Source organism: Rutidosis leptorrhynchoides, chromosome 4 (assembly GCF_046630445.1).
Source record: "Rutidosis leptorrhynchoides isolate AG116_Rl617_1_P2 chromosome 4, CSIRO_AGI_Rlap_v1, whole genome shotgun sequence".
Taxonomy (NCBI): domain Eukaryota; kingdom Viridiplantae; phylum Streptophyta; class Magnoliopsida; order Asterales; family Asteraceae; genus Rutidosis; species Rutidosis leptorrhynchoides.
Genome location: NC_092336.1, coordinates 262,181,678 through 262,204,756, shown reverse-complemented (window position 1 = coordinate 262,204,756; position 23,079 = coordinate 262,181,678). Strand labels below are relative to the sequence as shown.

General features: G+C 30.8%; 1 protein-coding gene and 1 long non-coding RNA gene across 8 annotated transcripts in view; one reads left to right on the top strand and one right to left on the bottom strand.

Annotated features, from left to right (window-relative positions):
• Positions 1–12,711, top strand: part of LOC139904535 (lysine-specific demethylase JMJ26-like) — a 20,785-nt gene extending 8,074 nt beyond the window's left edge. Inside the window, exons 11-12 of one of the 5 annotated variants that reach the window (XM_071886449.1) lie at positions 12,049–12,168; positions 12,273–12,711. In XM_071886449.1, coding sequence (XP_071742550.1) covers positions 12,049–12,168; positions 12,273–12,350 — 198 coding nt within the window. In that variant the 3' untranslated portion in view covers positions 12,351–12,711. The other 4 variants (XM_071886451.1, XM_071886453.1, XM_071886454.1 and 1 more) reach the window with 4 other exon arrangements.
• Positions 10,430–23,079, bottom strand: LOC139904537 (uncharacterized). 3 transcript variants are annotated; one of them, XR_011778857.1, is made up of 4 exons: positions 22,944–23,079; positions 17,906–18,236; positions 17,098–17,176; positions 10,430–14,728 (listed from the first exon to the last, which is right to left on the bottom strand). It is a non-coding gene; the product is annotated as an uncharacterized lncRNA (long non-coding RNA). The 3 variants fall into 3 exon arrangements; XR_011778858.1 differs by lacking the exon at positions 17,906–18,236; XR_011778856.1 differs by lacking the exons at positions 10,430–14,728; positions 17,098–17,176; positions 17,906–18,236 and adding an exon at positions 17,239–17,616.

The window sequence follows — 23,079 nt, the reverse complement described above, 5'->3', positions numbered from 1 at the left end:
TGGGTTTATGAAAATAAGCTTGAAGGTATAAAGATGGAGGTACGTTGTTCTCGTATTCTGTGTACGTATATCATATGTATGTGTATATATGCAAAGGGAAAGAGGCCGTGGTTAGGTGGGGAGGCAACAGCCAAGTACTCCGTATTTGTTTTGCTTTTTTTTTTTTAATTAATTAATAATAACAAAAACAACAACAATAAATATAAATAAGATGGTTTTTTTATGGCGAAAAAATGAATTGTATTAAAAGCGATATCTTCATCAAAACGATGAATGAGTCAAGAAAAGATACAATGACGGAGATAAACTCTCGGTCATGAAGTCCAAATTACAAACAACATCACAAATTACTCTAATAACATAAAAGAAGAGGATGATATTCCCAAACATAAGAGTGTAATCCATGAAAAAAAAAATTGAGATTGGTAGCACAAAGAAACACCATGAGTTTAATATTCCTAACGAGGACCGAACGGCAAGTGAATTTACCATTAAAAATGAAGTCGTTCCTAGCCATCCATATTGCCCAAATAGTTGCGGGGCCTATTAACTTCTAAAATTTTGGAACCTTAATTCCCATGCCATGAAACCAATCAAAGGAAAAAGCTTCAATCGATCGAGAGATCACCCATCTAATGTTCCACCACTTGTACAAATCTGCCCAAATAAGATGAGACCATTTACAATGTATAAAAAAGATAGTTGTTACGTCAATTTTCTATGGAGTAATTTATAATAATAACATTAATAATGATATATATTATAAATAATAGTAATAAAAGTAATAATGATATAAATATAAATAAATATAAATAATACTAGTAATAAGTTTAATTATTTTAATAATTAAAATATAATGGGTCTCAGTGTGATAAGGAGGAAAGGTGTCATGGATGATATGTATTCTCGAGTTTATTTTTGCAAAAAAAAGAAAGGGTAGGGAAGGATAAAACACTAATCAAGCATTTCTGAGTTGTTTTCATGATAGAAAGAAGAGGAGAGGAGAGGGTTAGAGAGGAAATTTCACCGGTTTTTAATTACTATCTCAATTTTGAGGTGATTTAGGAAATCTCATAGGCCTTTCAGCCTGATTACTATCTCAATTTTGAGGTGACTTGAATGAATTATCTTTTTACTTACGGCCTCTCTCATTTTCACGAATAAAAAAATTGTAGCAGCTATCGTATATGAACCATTATATAATTCCACTTAAGACCATAGATAACACGGGCATTTGTCCCACACCCACTTTTACATGGCAATGCCCGGGCGTTTGTGATAAAAAAAAAAAAAAATTGGGTGTTTGTCAAAGAGAAACAGCAGTGTTTTTGATTTTTTTTATATTTTTTTTTAATCTTTTCCTAGAATTTTCACCACTTTTTAACTCAATCTTCAATTATATTTTACCACTTCACCCACAAACGTCCAACGACCTTCTCCATTATAACCCCCATACTTAACACATCACATGCATAACTCAAAAAAATCCCGTCATCCACTCCACATTAACGTCACCATTATCATTGGAAGGGATTATCATACATGTATCATTATACATGTACCATTATCGTACAACTATCGTACATGTACCATTTTCACTCATCACAACTATCTTTTCTACTAGGGATTATCTTAAGTTTTCACTAATAAATTGTACCGGCCTCCCTCATTATATCACTACAACAACAACAAAACTCAATCTCACAAAAGTGAGGTATGAGGAGGTAAGATGTAGACAATCTTTCTCTCATCATAAAATATAGAGAAGTCATTTCTGTACACAGAGTGAAACACCCTAAGAGTAGAGAAAGAGACTGTTTACTTTTTTTCCCATTAAGTATATGTATGGCAGAATGGATATGTATGGCAGTATGGGTTAAAGTTGTTAATAATTTGTTGTTGTTTACTTTTTGTGCTGAATAAAATATCTGAATGATAGAAAATTACCATTTTAACCTCGTAATACAAAGTGTACATAATATTAATTACTCCTATTAAATTTATGAACTTTTAACAAAATATATTGTGATTAAATAATTCCGAAAATAATGACCAAAAACATACCAATTGAATCCTAGCTTATATATCCAGTTAGTAAAAAGTGAAGAAAATAAATATTCTTCACACCAAGAAGATACGGAGTACTATAATTACATACGCCGCCAGCGAATCCCTTTTTCTTTTTTCTTACAACCAACAACAGATCCATGAGCAAACATGAACTTGTTCTCTTTTTCATTTGAACAAAATGGACCCAAAATCGAACAAAAAAAAGTAGGGTCGGTCGGAGAAGAAATTCACAGAATAAACACAGACCTGTTATTAATGATTAATTATTATTCTAACTATTGAGTAGATGTTGATTCTCAATTTGGGGATTAAAGAGTAATGGAGGAATATGATAAATGATGAAAGAGATGATAGGTACTTTGGTAAAATGATGTAAAATACTAGGGATTATCTATATGGGGAGGACATCACTTTCTCACATTAACCATTATCCTCTTCGTATGGATAAGTCAAAGAAATAAGCTGCAAGTAAACACACAGGCTTGGTGACAGAATAATCCATGGGGGACAATTAAGTCCATTAAGGCCTAAAGAAACAGGCCTAAAGTCATCTCTCTAAATGTTCTATGAATAAAGATTGCTTCCGAATGAACATCTGACCAATAAGTAGGTTAACAAAAAAGTGTGAGACACCATGAAAATGGTAGAATCAAATTTTCACATGTTTTAAACCTACCCGAAGTTCAATTTAGGCTCTAAGCGGTAGTCAATTGTTAATTGTTAAACATCATATCATCATGTTATTTATTATTTATTTTAATTTTAATTAATATATAATAATTCAACTGTATTAAACATAAATTCATAGTATTTCATAGTATCAATGGTTAAACAATACATATAATACTCCGTATACATGTTTCGTTTATTCAACTCAAGAATACATATAGATAGTTATTTTATCTTTTTTTTTTTCCTTTCACTCCAACTCACGAATACACAAACTATTTTGTATTACTATCCTTTCCATTCTTATTCTCTCAATCCATTTTCACCCATTCCTTTATGCTTAATAAAAACTCGAGAATACAGCATTAGTGATAGAAGAAAGTGTTGACGTAGCGCTGAGATGGAAGTCAGTTATAGAATAATATGTCATGGTTGGCAGTCGATGTGGCGATTTAGTGACTAGCCCGTCCGTATTTGAAGACAAATGTTTAATAAGTCGGGCGAATGTGTAAAGATGGTCAAAGCTAGGAGAAGTCTGGTCAACGTCGATCAAAAGTTGAGTTTTTGTCTGACCTTGTTCAAGTGTAAACCAAAATTCTAAGCTCATTTACAAATTAGATGGGAAAACACCGACTTGTGTCCTATTCATACCTATATATAATTCAAACTAGCACAACATCTTATTTAAGTAGATAATTACTCCCTCTGTTTAATATTAATAGTTCACTATTTTATTTTGAGATGTTTTAAACTAATAGTTCGTTTCTACAAGTAGATAAAAAAAATAATGAATTAAAGTTCTTATATGTCCTTAACACTTGCATCCAAGGTTGCAAAATTCGTATTCGGGGATTAATCGGTCAGGACTTTGGAAGGATTAAACGGCAATTCGGGGATAAATCGGATTGTACTTTATGCATTTAAATATTAAATTTAAAAAATTATATGTGTAAATATAGAAGAAAATCATAAACATAAACTTTAACATAATTGTCTAAATTTGTTCATTATTTTCAAAAACTATAAATTTCTAGTTTAAATTTAAATACATGTTAAAATGCTGACCTATTTTGATTTTGACCGATTTTGATTACAAATTCGATTTTGACCCATCAATTGACGTTGCCCAATTAATTAAACGGATTTTAGAAAATCGGAACGGGATGTTCTTAAAAATGATTAATCGAGGATTAATCGGCGAGTAATCGGGTTTTTTACAACACTGCTTGCATCTAAGACAAAAATATAGGTAAAAAGTAAAGAGTAAAACGGTAAAGTAAATAAAAAGTATAATGTAATAATTAGATTTCTCATGTAAGCTATATACTGGATCTTATGTTTTATGAAGTGTTTAGTAAATTAATTGAAGTTGATATATGTAAAATGATATATAAGGACACAAATAAATTGGCATAACGATATAATGGATAATGGTGTAGTTTCGTATATGATAAGCTCTTCTTGTTTTTTCAGAGCTTATATTTTTCATAAGCTCTTGAATAAGCTACTATCAAACAATGCTACTAGTTTGAGCTTATAAAAAATTAGGATTAAGTTCTCATAAGCTACTAAAAGGTCGTGCGCCAAACACACCCTATATCAAATTCAAAATATCATCAGTAATACTCCCCAATAGTTCATGAATAAAATGCACACGGATTAAGAAATGTCATCATCACAATATTTGTTTACTTTACAGTTTTACCTCTAACTTTTTACATATAATTTTGTTTTATATACAAAAATAAGGGGTACAAATAAACTTTAACTCGTTATTCTTATTAACTATTAATTTGAACTATTAAAAAATAAAATAAAACTATTAAATTGAGGACTGAGGTTCCCATCCCCTTGAATTAAAATACCCCTTTATTATGTTTGAAGTTATTAATAGGTATGGGATAGGTTTGAGGTTCCCAACCCCTTTAAGAATTAAACAAGCACGGTGGTCAGCCGCGATCTGTTCGGTTGCTGTGGGTTTGGTTCTCTCATTCCATTTTTCTCGTCGTTGAGTCTTTAATGAGCTTGATGTTGTTGCCGGCGTTGTTAACTTAGTTGACTTCGGCAAATAGTTCTCGGGTTAGGTGTTCTTGGGTTGCCCGGTGATTGGTTTGAATTTACGGTTTCTACAGGTCAAGTTGCGGGTTGAATTTGGGATCGGGTTTATGTGTATGTATTTAGGCTTAGGAGTGGTGGTTTTGTGTGTTTGTCATCTCTATTGTAATTCCAATGTGCTCGCTCTATATTTATTATAGTCGTTCATAGTGTTTAGAACGAACATAGCGAGATTTAATGTGTTTTGGTCGTTTGTGACCAATTACTTTCACTTCAGATCGTCACGATCTGCTTACTGTTGTTCCACCGGATCCTCGGGTCTTATATATATATATATATATATATATATATATATATATATATATATATATATATATATATATATATATATATATATATATATATATATATATATATATATATATATATATATATATATATATATATATATATATATATATATACTTTTGCCCAAAAAAAAAAAGCTGCGCGTTGCGGCAGCCACCCCTCGTTTACGTAAAACTTTTTTGTAGCATCCAATTATATATTCTAATAAAAATATATTAAAGCAAACCAGTTAACGTAACCTATAAGACAATAATTTGTTTTAATATATTAAACATCTAATACAATTGCAAAGAAACATAGTGTCATATATTACTATATGGGTTGTAACAAATTAATTATCCTGAGCTGTTCAAATTATATTGAATAATATTTTTTTAGATGTATCAAATTAATTGTTATAAATAATTACTATATAACACGTAAATAAATTTTTATACACGTAATAAAAATTACCCCGTATAAATTAGAAGAATGATTTAATAAGGTTTGAAAATTTAAGTTGGAAAAGAATGGCCCAATTTTGATGTAATTTATAATTGCAATTGTAATGTAATTCGTGTTACACATAAAAAAATTAAAAAGTATGACTAAAAATAAGGCTTTAATTGTTTGGAGCAAGGGATATCCATTATTGGAGCTAGGGCTATATCTATGTAGCTAGTATTAAAAAAAATCATCACGTGCTCCCTTCTCTATTCCTCTCTTACTTGAGAATCTACCCATCTCATTTTGCCTTTTCCATGTGATTCTCTGGTGTCCGGTCTTCTTTTAAAATAACCATTTACAATATCCTCTGAATATTTGTTCTATGGGTCTCTACATTTTTGTTGACTCTGCCTTCTCTCATGTGTCTCGCATAAAACATGATTTTTTTCGGCGCCGCTCCGGCTTCTGGTATCCTCCGAACGTCCGGAGTTTTCTTCTTTCTTTCCTTTTCCTTCGCTGATATCTTTTGTTCCCACTGAAGAACACATCTATACTACCTGGAAACCTCAGAAAAAATGGCGGGAGAAATTTTCGATGACCTATGTGTGTGGCGTGTGGCAGTGCGATTCAGACCGATTGCTGGGAAAAATTGTACTTTCCGGTTCGAAAATATGCTGCGAGTTAATCTGTGTATGTGGTGTCTTTTTATTTCGTTAAAAAAATGGAAGTATATGCGTTCAAATTTGGGGTGAGGGTTTTTAGGTCTAAAAACTATGTGAGTGGGTTCTAAAAGGTGTGTTGCCGGAGGTATGACGGTTAGATGTTGTTGGAACAAAGACGAAAATAGTTTGGGATGGAAAAGCCAAAAAAAAAAAAAAAAAAAAAAAGAAAAACAAAAGGACAAAATAGTCACTATTGAGAAATAGTAATTTTTTTTTGCTTGTAATATTATCAATGTATGCCCCTTTATTATGTTTTTATTTGTTCTTTCATTTCAAAAATATTACTCCCTCCATTTCAATATAAGCGTTTATTTATTTTTTACACACAACTTTACGAAGTCTCATTAACTTTATTCTCTATCATTAAGATATTTTCTCTCTCCACTATATAACCTCTTTGAAATACAAAGTGTACATTCGAATTGGAACGTCCTAAGATAGTAATGTGGACATTTGAAGTGGGACACAAGGAGTATTTGCTTGATAAATATTTAATTTTATTGAACTTTTTATTCTATCCTCCTGTATTATTTATTGGGTAATCTTGTCCCACATCGAAGTTTGAAAGAAGCTAATGTGTGCGTATAAGCAAATTAGAACGTTACTCTATTATCAATTGGTTTTGGAATACTATGGAACTCAATGTGCTTATATGTTGTACATGATTTTGGGCTAAAACGATCCTACAAATGGTATCAGAGCTACGGTTGTAGTTCGGATGTGGATGGCGCAACATCGACATTTGCAACATGTCGAACGAAGAAAAATGTAGCAAGTGATCACAATACACGATCATGATCAAAAAACAAATAGCTTGTAGCATGGTTGATCATAATCTGTGATCAACATCAAGTCTGAGCATGAAAATCAAGATTACGAGGGTCAATGTTGGGTAATCTTGTCTTGCATCGGAAGTTAAAAGAAGCTAATGTATGCATAATAAGCACTTTGGAACCTCTCAAGATTATGAGGAAGAATGTTTGTTAATCTTGTCCTACATCGGAAGTTGAAAGAAGCTAATATATGCATATAAGCGCTTTGGAACCTTCATCTAAAGAACTCAATGCATTTATATGTTGTAAATCTTTTTGAACTAAAACGATCCTACATTATTGTCAATCATTTATATTTTATTAATTTTCAGTCAAAATTACTTTAAATATATAAATAAAATTGACATTAGTTTATTAGTCTGAAATTTGAAAATAATTATTGTAGGACAATAAATATGTAAATAAAAGGGAAATTGGTCAAAATGCCCCCATTTTTTCAGAATTGTTTAACAATATGTTCTCAAAAAACGGTAATTGCAACAAATGCCCGCGACCACGCATCACACATCACACATGATGTATGTAAGCTGGTGTGTGATGTGAGTTTACGAGATTTTGTTTCTCGCGAACACGCACCATGCGTGGTGCTTGGTGTGTGGTGCTTGGTGTGTGGTGCTTGGTGCGTGGTGGGGCGGTTTGTCCCAAAAAAAATTTCGAAATTCATGTTCGAAGACCTTTAACTATTAACTTTTTCATTATGATTTTGACTTTATAACATACTTTGGCCGCTCATTACTTGCTATAGAACATTCTAATTTGTGATACGTTCAATTTATCACCAATCTTGACAAAAATTACTCGATACCCTTCATTCAATTTGAATAAACGGCACATTTCGCAAATCGAGTATTTTCTTGCTGACCCTTATACACAGATGGGGATATAGAGAAAATGGTTAGTTTAATTAAATAAATCGTAGTTGCGGTTCATGTCAAATTTAAATATTTTTAAGCGCTTCAACAGATAGATCTCGGATAAGATACACATTTTAAAAAAAAAAAACAAAAAAACGGTGAGTAAATCGGAGTTACGAGTCAAAAGATACGGTCACACAAAGTTTTTCTCCAATAAGCACCATGCACTGCATGGTGCATGGTGCGTGTTCGCGAGAAAAAGTGTTTGTCTCGCTGAATATCTCGGGTAGACGCATCACATACGGGCTTGCACGCATCATGCATGGTGCGTGATGCGTGGTCGAGGCATTTCTTACAATTACCGTTTTTTATGGCATATTGTTAAACACTAAGAAATGAAGTAATTTCCCTAAATAAAATTGACATTAGTTTATTAATCTTAAATTTAAAAATAATTATAGTAGGATGAGAAAAAGTAGGTGGGATGAGAGTATACTTTATTTCAAGTTTAGTGTTTTAATGGTTTTTTCACGGAAAAATAATAATTTAAATATAAATAGATTTGATTTAATTGATTAACATATTGAGCCAAATGCTACAATGATTTATTAGATCTGTCGATATAATTGAATCTTTCAATACTCTAAACAACATTTCACGAATTCTAAATTGATGTTAGCATACAGTTGTAAGGTTTTCTTGTTCGGGGTTAACCGGAAGGGTGAGTAATCCGACAATGTCAGCATACAGTTGACACATGAATGGTACAAATAGAACTCGTATCTTTGCACAACGCGACTAGAACGAATCATCGGAGTGGAATCACTGACTAGTGATTGATGACGTGGAAACTTGTGACAATCCTATTAATACATAAACCTCCTGGACCCGTAATTAACCCCTGATACTTCAAGCGCTTAAAAGCATATAATAGGGGCAAAATACCTTACACATAAGACATAGAAAGCATCCGAGTCATCTAAAGACATCCGACAAAACTGATCATACAACAAAGACATCCAACTCCGTCCTAAATTTCATGATGGTTGAACCCTCGAGAACAAAATAACTCTGAAAATGTATGCAATCTCTGAATAAGGGAACTAATCATTCGAGCGAGAGAAACACAAGAAAGCTTGCCATGTGGCGAAGGGACTGAGAGCATTACAGTTGAGTCGAGTGATGCTTCAGCGACACCAGAAGACTGAGAGCATTACAGTTGTCTCAACGGAGTCGAGTGATGCTTCAGCGAGGTGACACCAGAAGCGAGGAACGAGAAGTCGCTACGGATGGGTAGATTAAAACGAACATGTTGAGAAAAATGCTCGTAAAAACCCGAACAAACCCAATTTATTAGACCATGCAAGTTTGGTGTTTGTCAATATGTTTTCTAACATCATAAAAGTTAGGGGTTGAAGACCAATCACAAGCAATATAAACATCGTGAAAGATCGTTTGCAAGCACTAGCGAAACTACTTGGGGGCAGAGGCGGGCGGGCGGCCCGGCCACAGTGGATTTTTTTTTCGGTTAAAAATTTTGAGTTTTTCGAGTTTGCCCCCAGTGGATTTTTTTCCTCCAAAACCTACATATTTTGTTCCAAAACCTTCAAATTTTGCCCGAAATTCTCCAACTTTTGCCCAAAAACTTTCAAATTTTGACCCAAAATCTTCAACTTTTGCCCAAAATTCTTTATAATTTGCCTAAAAAACCTCAATTTTTTGCCCTAAAACATTCATATTTTGTCTAAAAAAATTTCTACGGTTTTAAATTTTTTTTTTTTTTTTTTTGCCTCTGGTAAAAAAAATCCTAGTTCCGCAACTGTTTGCAAGGCTAACAATATTTTTAGTAACATCGTAAAGTTATAAGTTAATAAAATGCAACAATGAATTGAACTAGCGAAAATGCAGTTTAGGAAACACATTATGAATTTATGTGACATGCATCATGAAAGCGTTGTTACAAATACGGGCCGTTTTTATGCATGGATCTCTTTTGTAGGTCCAATTGGAGAGATTCAATTGGTTTCTAAATTATGTCTCTTTCCCAATAAATAATAAATAAATAGGTCTCGATATAATAGTCTTTCCCAATCCGAATAATGGGAGGTGATCTTAACCATTTTTGTCCCACACACTTTTTATATAAATAGACAAGTTTGTGCTTGCTTTTTACATAAATAGACAAATATTGAGATGTTATTTAATACAAGTGTAGGATTCTGACTTTATGTAAAATAGTGTATATGGATCAAAAAGTGATTTGTGGGAATTACCCTCCATAATAAATAGCTCCCAATATTTATTATTCACTATTCTTTTTAAGGTTTCAAAATTGTTCAATCTCATAAATAAGTAAAAACATTTAAAGGTAAAGTTTTTTTTTTTTTTTTTTCTTGTTCTTGTTTTATGCACGATAAACAATAAGATAGTTAAAAAGTAAAAGGTGGGAAAGTTAACAAAATATAAATGTGACGGTCCATTTTTTTTTATAATATATAATTTTTGTCTGGAGATTAATAAATATAAAACTAAGGGAGTATATAATATAATACTCCATAATATATATAATAATAATATAACTAACATAAATTATATAAAGCCGTAAAAAAACATAAAAACATAAATTACATAAAAGAAAACTTATATAATATCATCTCTTGTCAAAAGGTTATATATTGATATTTAGGACGGGTACAGTCCTTTGGACCAAAAGGTCCAATCACTTTGACTTTTTTGAAAATTGTGCTATATTTTATCCTAAATAAATGTACTCTAATTTTTAACTGCACTTTATACGCAAACCACCACCACTATCTTCCTTGCATTCAAAATGGTCAAATACTAATTTTGACCATTTATGAAGTGTATATGGATCACTCATAAATCAATATTAGAGTTTGATTTATCAACACTCATAAATCATATGTGATTATATGTATTTTTTAAGGCCCAAAAAAGATTTAAAAATAACATTGTCAGTAAAGATAGTTTGCGGGATCCTTAATTATCGATAAAAAGACGCTAAAAATTTGTATGTATATTTTTATATTCCCCGAGTCCCATAAAAATGTCATATTTGACTATTTGTTTGATTTAAGATATATTATTAAATTATTTAATTTGTCTTTCATTTAATATTGTTATAAAGAGTAACTAATAAATTAATTTTTATATTTAATGTTAAATTTCCAATAATAAAAAGGGCATGATTGAAACTTTAATAATTTTTTATTGTTATTTTGATTAAAATATAATAATTTTGGGCAGTTTTTGTAAGACAGAGGGAGTAATATTTAGGCATACGATTAGTGATATTTATTTAAAAAGTTCTAAAAGATTCAAATAATCATAAACTAAAGCTCTTTTCAAAATTATTAACTTTTTGTTAATTGGAAACAAGGTTGTAAAAGTCACTGATTGGGGACGAGCCAAATTGGACTTTTTACGGACTAGTCGGCTATTGACTTACTTTGACTGATTTTGACCCGTTAACCGAATTTCATCACGACTCTGACCAACTTGGGCCTATTCAAGTCGGACTAGTCGCCAACTCAATTGGTCAGGGACTAATCAGACTAGTCGATTGACTTGACTTTTACAACAATGGTTTATATAAGTAAAGGATTATTTTTTTTTAAGAAACGCATGCTAACACACCCCGACACCTACATGAATGTTTCACTAATATTAACAAGTGTCCACCTCTGTACTCGAACTCATAACCTCTCAGTTGAAGGGGTTCCTAGATACCGCTAACGGTCCTTTGGCATATAACTAAAAGAAACTGAAATCACAATATTTTTATTAAGGGTTGTCTAACCTGTACTCAAAGAACACATGTAAAGGTGCTGTAATTGACCTTGAACATCGGGTTCTAACAAGATAATATAATTCACGCACTTTAATGATATGTCTAGCTTGATGCATACTAACATTTTAACTATTATCATCCTACTATGTCATTTGCCAGTGAATTTATAGAAACCTACTTGTTTATTGATTTCAAATGCATGATGATCCTTGCATATCAAAATGCTTACAAAGTGGTCCGTTTTGCTTGTTTTTTTCTAGTCATGTACCAAAGTTGCAGTGGACTTTGTTTCTCCAGAGAACATATCAGAATGCATGCGACTAACAGAAGAGTTCCGTCAACTGCCCATTAATCATAAAGCTAAAGAAGACAAACTAGAGGTAACAAAATTCCATACCACTCGCTTGGTCTAATTCACCATGTAAAACTAGTCAACAAATCTAAGTATAGTTTATATTTCTAATTCTAATTTTTGAAAATGCAGGTAAAGAAGATGATCATGTATGCTATGCATCAAGCCGTTACCGACTTTGAAAAGTTGTCAACTGACCAGAAATTATAGATTAAATAAAAGGTATTTATAGTGACGTGGTAGTATGCAACCCAACCCATCTGCTTCCAGACCCACCTGAACTAATTCAGTAGTGTGGTGTCGTTTTGAGTAGTAGAAATACAGTAAATCTTTCTATATCTTCTTTTGTTTTTTGGACTTGGTGTTTGTGGTGTCGTTAGCTATGTCGAAACAAGCATAAAGCTTGTATTATAGGTTTTGGATAATACAACTAATAAATGGTTGTTTGGGGTTTTGGTATTATGTTATGCTGGTAATATAACTTATTAAAGGGGTATTATGTTATATTTTTATTAAGCTTATATATGTTTTTTTTTTTTTTGTTTAGTTGATTGCTTTTTAGGCGTGAGCCTTCCCGTTTACCCCCCGTCTTCTTTTGTATTCTCTTTAATGACGTCTTCTTTTGAAAAATGTCCTCATTTTTCGTTTTTTCGCAAAAAAAAAAATAAAAAATAAAAAAAATTAAGGGGGTGTATATGCTTAATGTCAAAATGTGTCTGCGTGTTTATGCTAGATTTCCAAACCACCATTCCACTTGGGTTTGGAAAATTGTTTGAAATGGTGGGTTTGATTCCCATTTGTGAAAACCAAACCCGTTAAACAAATTAATAGTTGATCAAACTTGTTAGCATGATCATCAAACAGGTACTTCCCAAGTTTCAACCTATTTTTGATGTTATCAAATTTCAGGTTGTGAACATTTTCATTTAAGACATCATTGAGAAATTATATGCTCTTTTGACTCATTCTAAAGTCTGAGATACAATAAATTGTGGTAAAAAAACGATCGTGTGATTCAATCGTTCATCTATCATGTATGTTGCATTTTTTGCCCAATGAAAAGGTGTGAACCGAAAAGATAAATCTGATTCATTAAAAACAGAGCTTCTGCATGTGTTTTGGTCTAACTGTCTAAGGAAACACGATCTGGCATAAGCTATGTAATAAAGTCTATTAGACCACTCAAAACGGTTTGACTCAAAATTAAAGTTTCACTTGGATAGGCATCACCAGATGAAACACCAAGTGAAAGGAATTTGATGAGTGAGCTCACAATAGCTTCACGGACATGGGTGGGACGCATTACTTTTTTATTTTATAAATTGTGTTTGGTAATACATTTTATATTTGTGAGGTATATTCGTTGATATTGTTTAGAGAAGGATAAAAGAGTTTAGTGAAAGATATGGAGTGGTCATAAAAAATACGATTACACATTATTAGAGCACCAGGAGTCGATCAATTTTTTCGGCTTTTTCACAATTTAACACCGGGGAATGTGGGCTCCCCGATTCCGCGCCGGCGTTAAATCGCCGTTAGAGGCCGGCTTCGCCTCCCACCGTTGCTTGTGTAACGTTGTGATTTTAGTTGCTTTTTGAAAATATATCCGTTATTCAACGGATATATTCATTAAATATTTTTTTTTAATAATTATAATTGATTTAACACTGAAATTTAACACTAAACGATTTTTCCTGTTTTGACCTCAGTGTTAAATCTCAGAGTTAAGCTTAACACTGAGATTTAACACTGAGCCCAATGTTAAGCTAGCAACATTTGTAAGTAATGATAAGGCTCTTTGTACACCGTAGTAAATATAGCAATAAAATTGAATGTAGGGATTAGTCAATGTATTCAATTACAGTCCGACACTAAACTTTCAATAATGATAGTTTAATGTTCAGGCATATTATTTTTGTATAGTTACATTCATGGTTGTAAAAGTCCGCCGACTAGGCCAATACTTAGGATTTTTAAAAAGCCCCGATTAGTCCCTGAATTTGTCGATTAATTCGGTAAAAAGTTGTCAAGAATTCATTATAACCGGTCAACGGTCATATAAAGTAAAAGTTGAAGTTGGTCAACGTCCGAACGATCCTAGCTATTATCCACTTGACTGATTAGTCCTTACAAGGTTAATACCTAGTCTCCACTAGCTACTTTTACAACCTTGATCACAATTGTGATAATTATTTATTAATAACGTGAAAATTTGTTTTTACAACCTTCATCACACTTGGCATACTTGTTCTATGAAGCGTGACATTTTATACGGTTGTCTAAGTTATCACAAAATCTACCATTGATAAATTATTGATTAGGTATATATTATGTCCCGATGTAGGCTATATACACATTAAAAAATAAGATATAGATTTTTGTTAGAAGTTTCGCATTTCTATAATTTTTATTTGAGTTTATCGCCTGAATGCCCATTTTTCAACTTTTTTTCACATCAGAACTCACAAACTAGAGATTTTGAGATTTTGTCCGCGCAAGACGTAGGTACTTTTTGCCCTTACTCCCGGAAGACGCAAGGTGCTCTTGCGACCTTGCTTCTCGGCAAACGCAAGGTGCCTTGCTCCCACCTGCATATCATAATTCTCGTTTTTCAGAATTTTCATTAAACACCTTACGCACAATTTGGGTATAGCTGTAATAACATAACATAACATTGTTGAATAATCCACGATGGCTATTGCATGGGACCTCTCACCTTCGTGTTTTGCATGTATTATTCAACAATGTTATGTTAATTAAAGTTATACCCAAATTGCACGTAAGGTGTTTGATGATATGTCTGAAAGAAATGTGGATTATGATATGCAAGAGGAAACAAGACACCTTGCGTCCTTGCATCTGCCGAGAAGCAAGGTCGCAAGTGCACTTTGCATCTTGCTTAATTCGCGAAACGAAAGGGCAAAAGCACCTCGCGTCTTGCGTGGGCAAAATCTAAATTTTTTATTTTGTGCGTTCTGAGGCACAAAAAATTGAAAAAATGGATATTTAAATGTAATCCTTTTTTATTATTCTCATTTGAACCTAACCATATGTATTTAGGGGTGTAAATTTTTAATCAAATTCGAGTTCACAATCTCAACTTTAAAGTTCAAACAAAATATTTATTTTTCATATTCACATGATAAATAACCAGGTGTCATAAGTTTTCTAAGAGCTAAATAAATCTTTAATTTCTTTGACCAAATTCGAAGAATGAAAAATCTATGTTAATATATTAATAAAATAATTTTACTACATTTACTATACTGAATTTGGTTTTTGGTTCAAGCAAATTTGAAAAAATTGACGTCAAATGATATACATATCGTTTGGATTTTAATTGATTCAATAACCACTTTTCAAAATCAATTTAATTTTTAATCAATTTTAGAAATTCTAATTAAATGATTTTAAGCCGAGTTGAACATGGCTATTCGTGGTGAAACCTTTAAGTGTCACCTACAACAATAAACATGCCAAAGGATCAAATATCCTTGGAAAGCGCGTGCATACATATATCCATACCAACACTGGACACAAGCTATTCCGAAAGTCATATATATATATATATATATATATATATATATATATATATATATATATATATATATATATATATATAGTGGTAGGATCAAATGGGAAGTAACCAATTGAGGGGAAGCGGGGGTAAGCAAATTTTTCTTTTTTCGTTTTTTGAAAAAACTTTATTGACGAACATTATAGATTGGATGAAAATATGAACATTTAATAAAGACACTTTGTGATAAATGTTTTTATTTTGACGGAAAAACGCTCGAAGAATTAATATATACGGAGTAATAATTATCGTGTTTTTCGAGCGTATTTTGAGGTTTTAGATATTAGAGTTTAAAAATTTAGGGTTTAGGGTTTAGATTTAGGATTTATATTGAGTTTTTAACACGAATGGTTTAGAGTTTAGGGTTTAGGGTTTAGTGTTTTGGATTCAGTCCGTAAACCCAAAACACTAAACCCTAAACTCTAAATCCGGCTAAATTTTGACAAAAAGTACTTCACAAAACATGAAAAAAACGTTAACATTCTTCACGATCAACATTTTCTTGAATGTTATTTTTGTCGATCATTTTTTCGCCTAAATAATACTAATATTCATCACGAAGTGTCTTTTAAATGTTCATATTTTCGTGTGATCTTGATGTCTGAAAAAAATCCATAAAACGAAAAAAAAAAATTTGCTTACCCCCGCTTACCCCTGATTGATTACTTCACCATTGATCCTACCCCTATATATATATATATATATATATATATATATATATATATATATATATATATATATATATTGATAGTATGATAATTGTATGTTATTGTATGGTTGATTGGATGCGTAGAATTACTCGATTGCATATGTTTTCGGTTTGATTTAATTGGGACAGCAGCTTTTTCGTGTGTTTCTGACTTTGTAACTGATATAAAAGTTAAAATAAAGTATATAAATGAGTTCCTCTCATCAAGACATTAATTTTAGACTCCGGATTCATGTCGTTTCGATTCCCGGAGCCCTAGATATGCTTAATTTGATTTTTGGTAAAGATTGAAAGGTGTTATGGGCAAGAACAAGGTATGGTCCGACTTTGTGATCATCCTTGGTGTCTTTAGGGTGTGTCATTTGGTTAGGACTGATGGTGGGACGAATTTTCATGTTCGGGTCACCTAAATCCGAGCCACGGTTCACCCGTTGTGCCTAAATCACTGTTTTGAGTAAATTGAATTCCCAAGTGTTGTCATGGCTGATATCCACGACCTAGGGACTGTTCTTGGAGTGTTCTTGAGTACATAATTGTGTCGGGTGGTTTGAGTAGGCGGAGATGCATATGTGACTCGGAATAGCTTGTGTCTTGTGTCTGGTGTTGATAGGAAGTGAAAAAGTATGCTATATACCTTGGAAGATTTATACTGTATATTATATACATTATACCTTTCAATTTAACATTGTTTCAAAAAGCGGCCAAGTCATCGCCAACTAGTCGATCTTCATAACCAGCCCACCCCAGCAACTGAAAAAATAGTTAACAAATAAAAATCAAGTTAAAGTCGGATGAAAATCAAGAAAACTCAATCAAGGTCAAAATTAGCGCGTAGCTTATTGGAACTTATAGATGCTTATGAGAGCTTGAGCTTATAATTTTAATAAGCTCTAAGTTATAAGCTTCGTTTGGTAGACAAAAAAAAGTAGAGCTTATGAAAATCATAAGCTCTGAAAAAATTAGCTACTTGTAGTAGCTTATGAAAAAAAGTAGAGCTTATGAACTGAAAAATAAGCTCCAGCTAATTTACCAAACATTTATAAAAAATAATAAGCTCCAGCTACCAGCTTCAAAAATAAGCTCCAGCTCCTGCTCATAAGCTCCAGCTCCAGCTCCAGCTACTTTCGTCGAAACACACCCTTAATCGAAATTAGGGCTAAGTTTATTTGTGTTAAGGTAGCTCTTTTTTCCTAAAATATCAACAAACACATGAGCCAATTAACTAGTTCATCCGTTTAATTCTATTGTTCTTTAAAAAACAATACACAATTTAAAAATTATCTACTATTTTTTGCTTTCCATTTTTACCATTACTTAGTACACATTTTTTTTTATATGTTTACTTCTAATTAAGGATATATATATATATATATATATATATATATATATATATATATATATATATAACAACTTAATTTTATCTATTTATAAAATGAATAATTAATTTGAAACATTCTAAAAAAATTTTTTTTTCCATACCAAGGTTGCAAAAATCAAAAAAATCGGCAGAGTTTTCGCCGAGAAATTGTTTTGGAGTTGCTGCCAAGTTCTCGTTTTGAAATCGGCCAAAAATTCGGTCAACGACCGGTTTAATCTGTCAACGACCGATAAATTGAGTTTCTTGGCCAAAAATCGGTCAAATCTTGATCAAATCGGTCAACTCTCGGTCAAATCAGTCAAAACGTGGTCAAATCTCGAGTATCATAAAAATTATCCCAAAAGTTAACGAAAGTTAACCGCCTCCCCGAACTCCAAGAAATGTTTCCGCTGAGAACTACCCGAGTTCCAATTTCTTCAACCTTGCTCCATACTAAAAAATAGAATTAAGACGAAGAGGGAAGTGTTTATATAGCCTAGCAATACGTGAATAGCACCTTCTAACTAAGAAGTTCAGGGGTTCAAGCCTCGTGATAAACATGCATATATTCATGTTGAGTGTGTGAGTTTGTCATTTAAAAAAAAAAAAAAAAAAGAGGAGAGTATTTATTAATTACTATGAATATATGTGTTGGAAGTTGATCATTTACATATGAGGGTATATATCGATCATATTGTAAGCAAGTGCTCGTTTTGTAGTATGTTTTTAAGTCAATGTTAATCAACGTCCGACTAACTTCCAATTTGACCGACTAGTTCTAATCAATTAGTCATCGTCTAGCAACTTTTATATATTATAATTTAACTATCAAATGAAAATTTGTGAGAAAAATGCAAACATTGCATTAATAATTAATTAGATTAAATCTAACAGTTACTTTGATCCTAAAAAAGTAAACACAAACAAAGAAAGAAATTAAAACATGTATAAATATTATCTCAAACGAAATCAAGTAATATTGAGTATGACTACTTAAAATGTATCTATTTTTTTCTAATTTTTAATCTTATCTTATAATAAGACATGATACCCACAAATTTTTAGCCTACTTAAGATCTATGTAAAATTTAAATCATATGAAGCGTTAAATCTAAGGCACCTTAAATATTATCCTTACTTATTATCCTTAGGAAGCCTAATTAAAATCTATGTAAAATTTAAATCATATGACGCGTTAAATCTAAGGCACCTTAAATATTATTCTTACTAATTAAATTTAGGAAACGTACATTTTTTTATATTTCATCTGTCTCAATTTAATAGTTCAATTTTACTTTTTATATTATCATAAATTAATTAATAATTACTCCCTCGGTCATCCTAAGTCTATACTGTTAATTTTTAAAAATTTTTTTTTTTCAACTTTGACCGTAAATATTTTTATTTGTATTATATAATATTTAATGAAATGAAAATTATATAGAATGGAAACACATTTAAAATTCAATTCATTCATATAATTTCCATCAAGTATTATATAGTACAAATAAAAATATATAAGGTTAAAATTGATAAAGAAAGATTTTGAAAAGTCAACAGTAGACATTTAAGATGAGACGGAGGGAGTAACTTTTATAAATACATAAAAACAATAACGTAAAGTTCTTTTGGGGCAGGATCAATGGGGAAGTAACCAATCGGGGGAAAGCGGGGGGCAACAAATTTTTTTTTTCTTCGTTTTTTTGATTTTTTTTTTTCCGGCATCAAGATCACACGAAAATATGAACATTTAGTAGAGACACTTCGTGATGAATTTTATTATTTAGGCGGAAAAACGATCGACAAAAATAACATTCAAGATAATATTGTTCGTGAAGAATATGAAAGTTTTTTTTTCCATGTTTTGTAAAGTAAAATTTAGCCCGATTTAGAGTTTAGGGTTTAGGGTTTAGGGTTTGGTGTTTTGGGTTTATGGGCTAGATTTAGAGTTTAGGGTTTAGGGTTTAGGGTTTGGTGTTTTGGGTTTATTCCATAAACCCAAAACACCAAACCCTAAACTATAAACCGTTCGTGTTAAAAACTCAATCTAAATCCTAAATCTAAACCATAAATCTAAACCCTAAACCCTAATATCTAAACCCTATAAACCCTAATATCTAAACCCTAATATCTAAACCCTAATATCTAAAACCTCAAAATACGCTCGAAAAACACGATAATTGTTATATATTACTTCTTTGAGCGTTTTCCCGCTAAAATAAAAACATTTATCACAAAGTGTCTCTACTAAATGTTCATATTTTCATCTCATCTATAATGTTCGTGAACAAAGTTTTTTCAAAAAACGAAAAAAAAAAATTTTGCTTCCCCCCGCTTCCCCCCGATTGGTTACTTCCCTCTTGATCCTACCCCAAGTTCTTTTTATACCGTTACTCTATGTATTGTTAAACGAAAAAAACTATTGTTAATAGATTTTTCATCTGTTGACTATTAAATTTAAACCAATGAATATTTAATGATTATTAACCTTACAATCAAGTATTCTTTTTGACTTTCAAAAATTATTATCCAAATTATATATATATATATATATATATATATATATATATATATATATATATATAACACTTTGTTCTCATTCTACTCCATTTTTTTAATATTTCTTATTAAGATTTTTAAAAATTTATTCACATTCATAAATAGATACCTATATATTTCAATAAAATATTCCTCGTACAAAAATCAAATAATATTAATAATGTAATAATTACATTTACTTATTACTTAATGTTTTTTACGTGCATAAATTAACGATATAAAAGAATTTTATCTCATTATTCTTATCGATTTATGAAAATAGAAAATTAAATTAACATAAAACAAAAAAGAAATCTGAAATATTAAATTGAGACGAAAATAGTAGAATAAAGAGTTAAAAAGTTTTAATAACCTATGTAATATAAAATTAAAGGTAAAATAATGGATAAAATTGAAAAGTAAAAAAAATATACATTGTAATAATAATAATTAAACCGTATTTTTTTTACTTAGAATTAAAAGAGATGGAGTAATAAGTAGAAAAAAATTCTTTTACTCCTTAAAAGTATGCATTTAACATATATAAAAAAGTTCAAAATACGAGATAAAATCACTATAATATAAATTATATTATAATGAGTACATATTTGTTTTTCTGATGACAAATAAATTAAGACGAAAAGTATATTATTATCAGCCTAATTTAATTAGCAACAATTTTTTTAACTAATTATTATAAAGGGATCAAGTGATAAATGATAAGATCTTGAAGAATTAATACAATTAACCATTACATAGTGATCTTAAAAGATTTTATTTTCAAATTTAAACAAAAATTTTCTAATAACAACCTTAAAAGTTGTTATAGAGAGTTGTTACTAAAAAATTTAGACTTAAATGTAAAGTAACTATACATTTCATGGAAATAACTACGACTAAGTTAACAAATGTGCCATTATTTTATGCAACAATTTTTTTTAAACAATTCTAAAGTTGTTATTAAAAATTTAAATAGGAGTTTGTTAAACATAACCCCAAAAGGGTTATGAAAAATTACTCCGTATATGTTTATTTTCATAAATTGAAAAAAAACATAAGATTAGGTCATATTGTGCACTTAATGTATGTGGATATAATTAAAATTAGAGATGGCACCCGCAGGTCGTGGGCGCGGATCCACTACATCCATCACCCGCACCCGCGGATTTTTTGAAGATCCATTAGCTCGGAGATCTTGGTTATGGATTTATTTTTAGATCCGTGCTCGTACCTACGGATATTCGCGGGTTGCGGATTTACCCACGGATCTTATTTATGAAGTATATGGAAATTAAAGTATTCATAAATCAAAAATACATATCATTACATAATTCAAAGTGACATGAAAAACATCATCCAATCATATACACATGTTTAGGATATTATAAAATGAGAAAAGATATACTAACTATACCTTTTTTCTAATATATGTAAACCTACAATGTTTGATATTAACAATCAAAATTTAGTTGCTAAACTTAATCATACAGTAGGTTGGTTGACGAATTACTTGAGTGATAGTAAAAATTAAATTTATTAAGATGGTATAATAAACGAAACAAACAGCAACACGCTTTGATTATATAATATATGTAATGTGTAGTTGTAAGATGCTCTAATTACTAAAAAGTTCCGTACCAAAATAATATGAGAAATGTAGAAACTTACACAGAGTAAATTTTACCTATTGGCCATTTATTAAAGGTGCAGATTTTCACTCATTTAGAACGGGTATATCCGTGGATTATTCAAACGGGTATTACGAATTTTCGGATCGAATTTTACCCGCAACGAATCTATTACATCCATCATCCACCCGCGACCCGTCAGCGGGTACAAAATTACATCCATCACCCACCAACGGATAAAGATTTTTAATTTTATCCGCCCATCACAGGCGTGGGTATCCGCGGATCTTGGATTTTTTCAGATCCACTACCATCCCTAATTAAAATAAAAAGAATAAATAAGAGCAAAACTGAAAAGTAAACAGAAAATACAACACTTCTTCCGTCCCTAATTTATTATGAACTATTTTATTTTAGGATATTCCAAATTATATGTTTATTTTCATAAATAGAAAAAAATAAAATTAAGTCCTATTATGTACTTAATGTAGGTGAATATGATCAAAATAAAAAGAAAAAATAAAAGCAAAACTTAAAAGTAAACAGAAAATACAATACTTTTTCCGTTCCATAATAAATATACTGTTTGACTTTTCAATGTCTTATGTCTATGATTTTGACTTCAAATATTCTTTGTTGTGTTATATTATAATTGATAAAACTTATATCAATAAAAATACATTTTAAAATCGAGTCTATTCATATAAGTTTCATCAAATACTATATAATATAAATTAAAATATTTAGGATTAAGCTTTTAAAAGTAAGACCTTAAAACGGAGTACTTCTATTATAATAATTTTTTTAAATTGTTTATTTTTCATTTAAAAACAATTAAATTGACATGAAGAAAGTACTTTTTATCTACCATCTATGAAGGTTAAAATTTTTACTTAAATATAACCTTAAGGAAAATAATAGAAAATTTTCTTTAATTAACAAAAAAAATAACCACAAATAACTAAATTAAAAGAAATACAATAAAAATACTCACCTCACGAATCTAGAAAATGATGAAAAACTTCAAAAAGGTTCATCTGATCAATTTTCCTTTATTCTTGTATTTTCAATATCTTGTCCCGTGAAATTTTTTTGGGTAAATGTTAATTTCCTCTCTCCAAAATTATTTT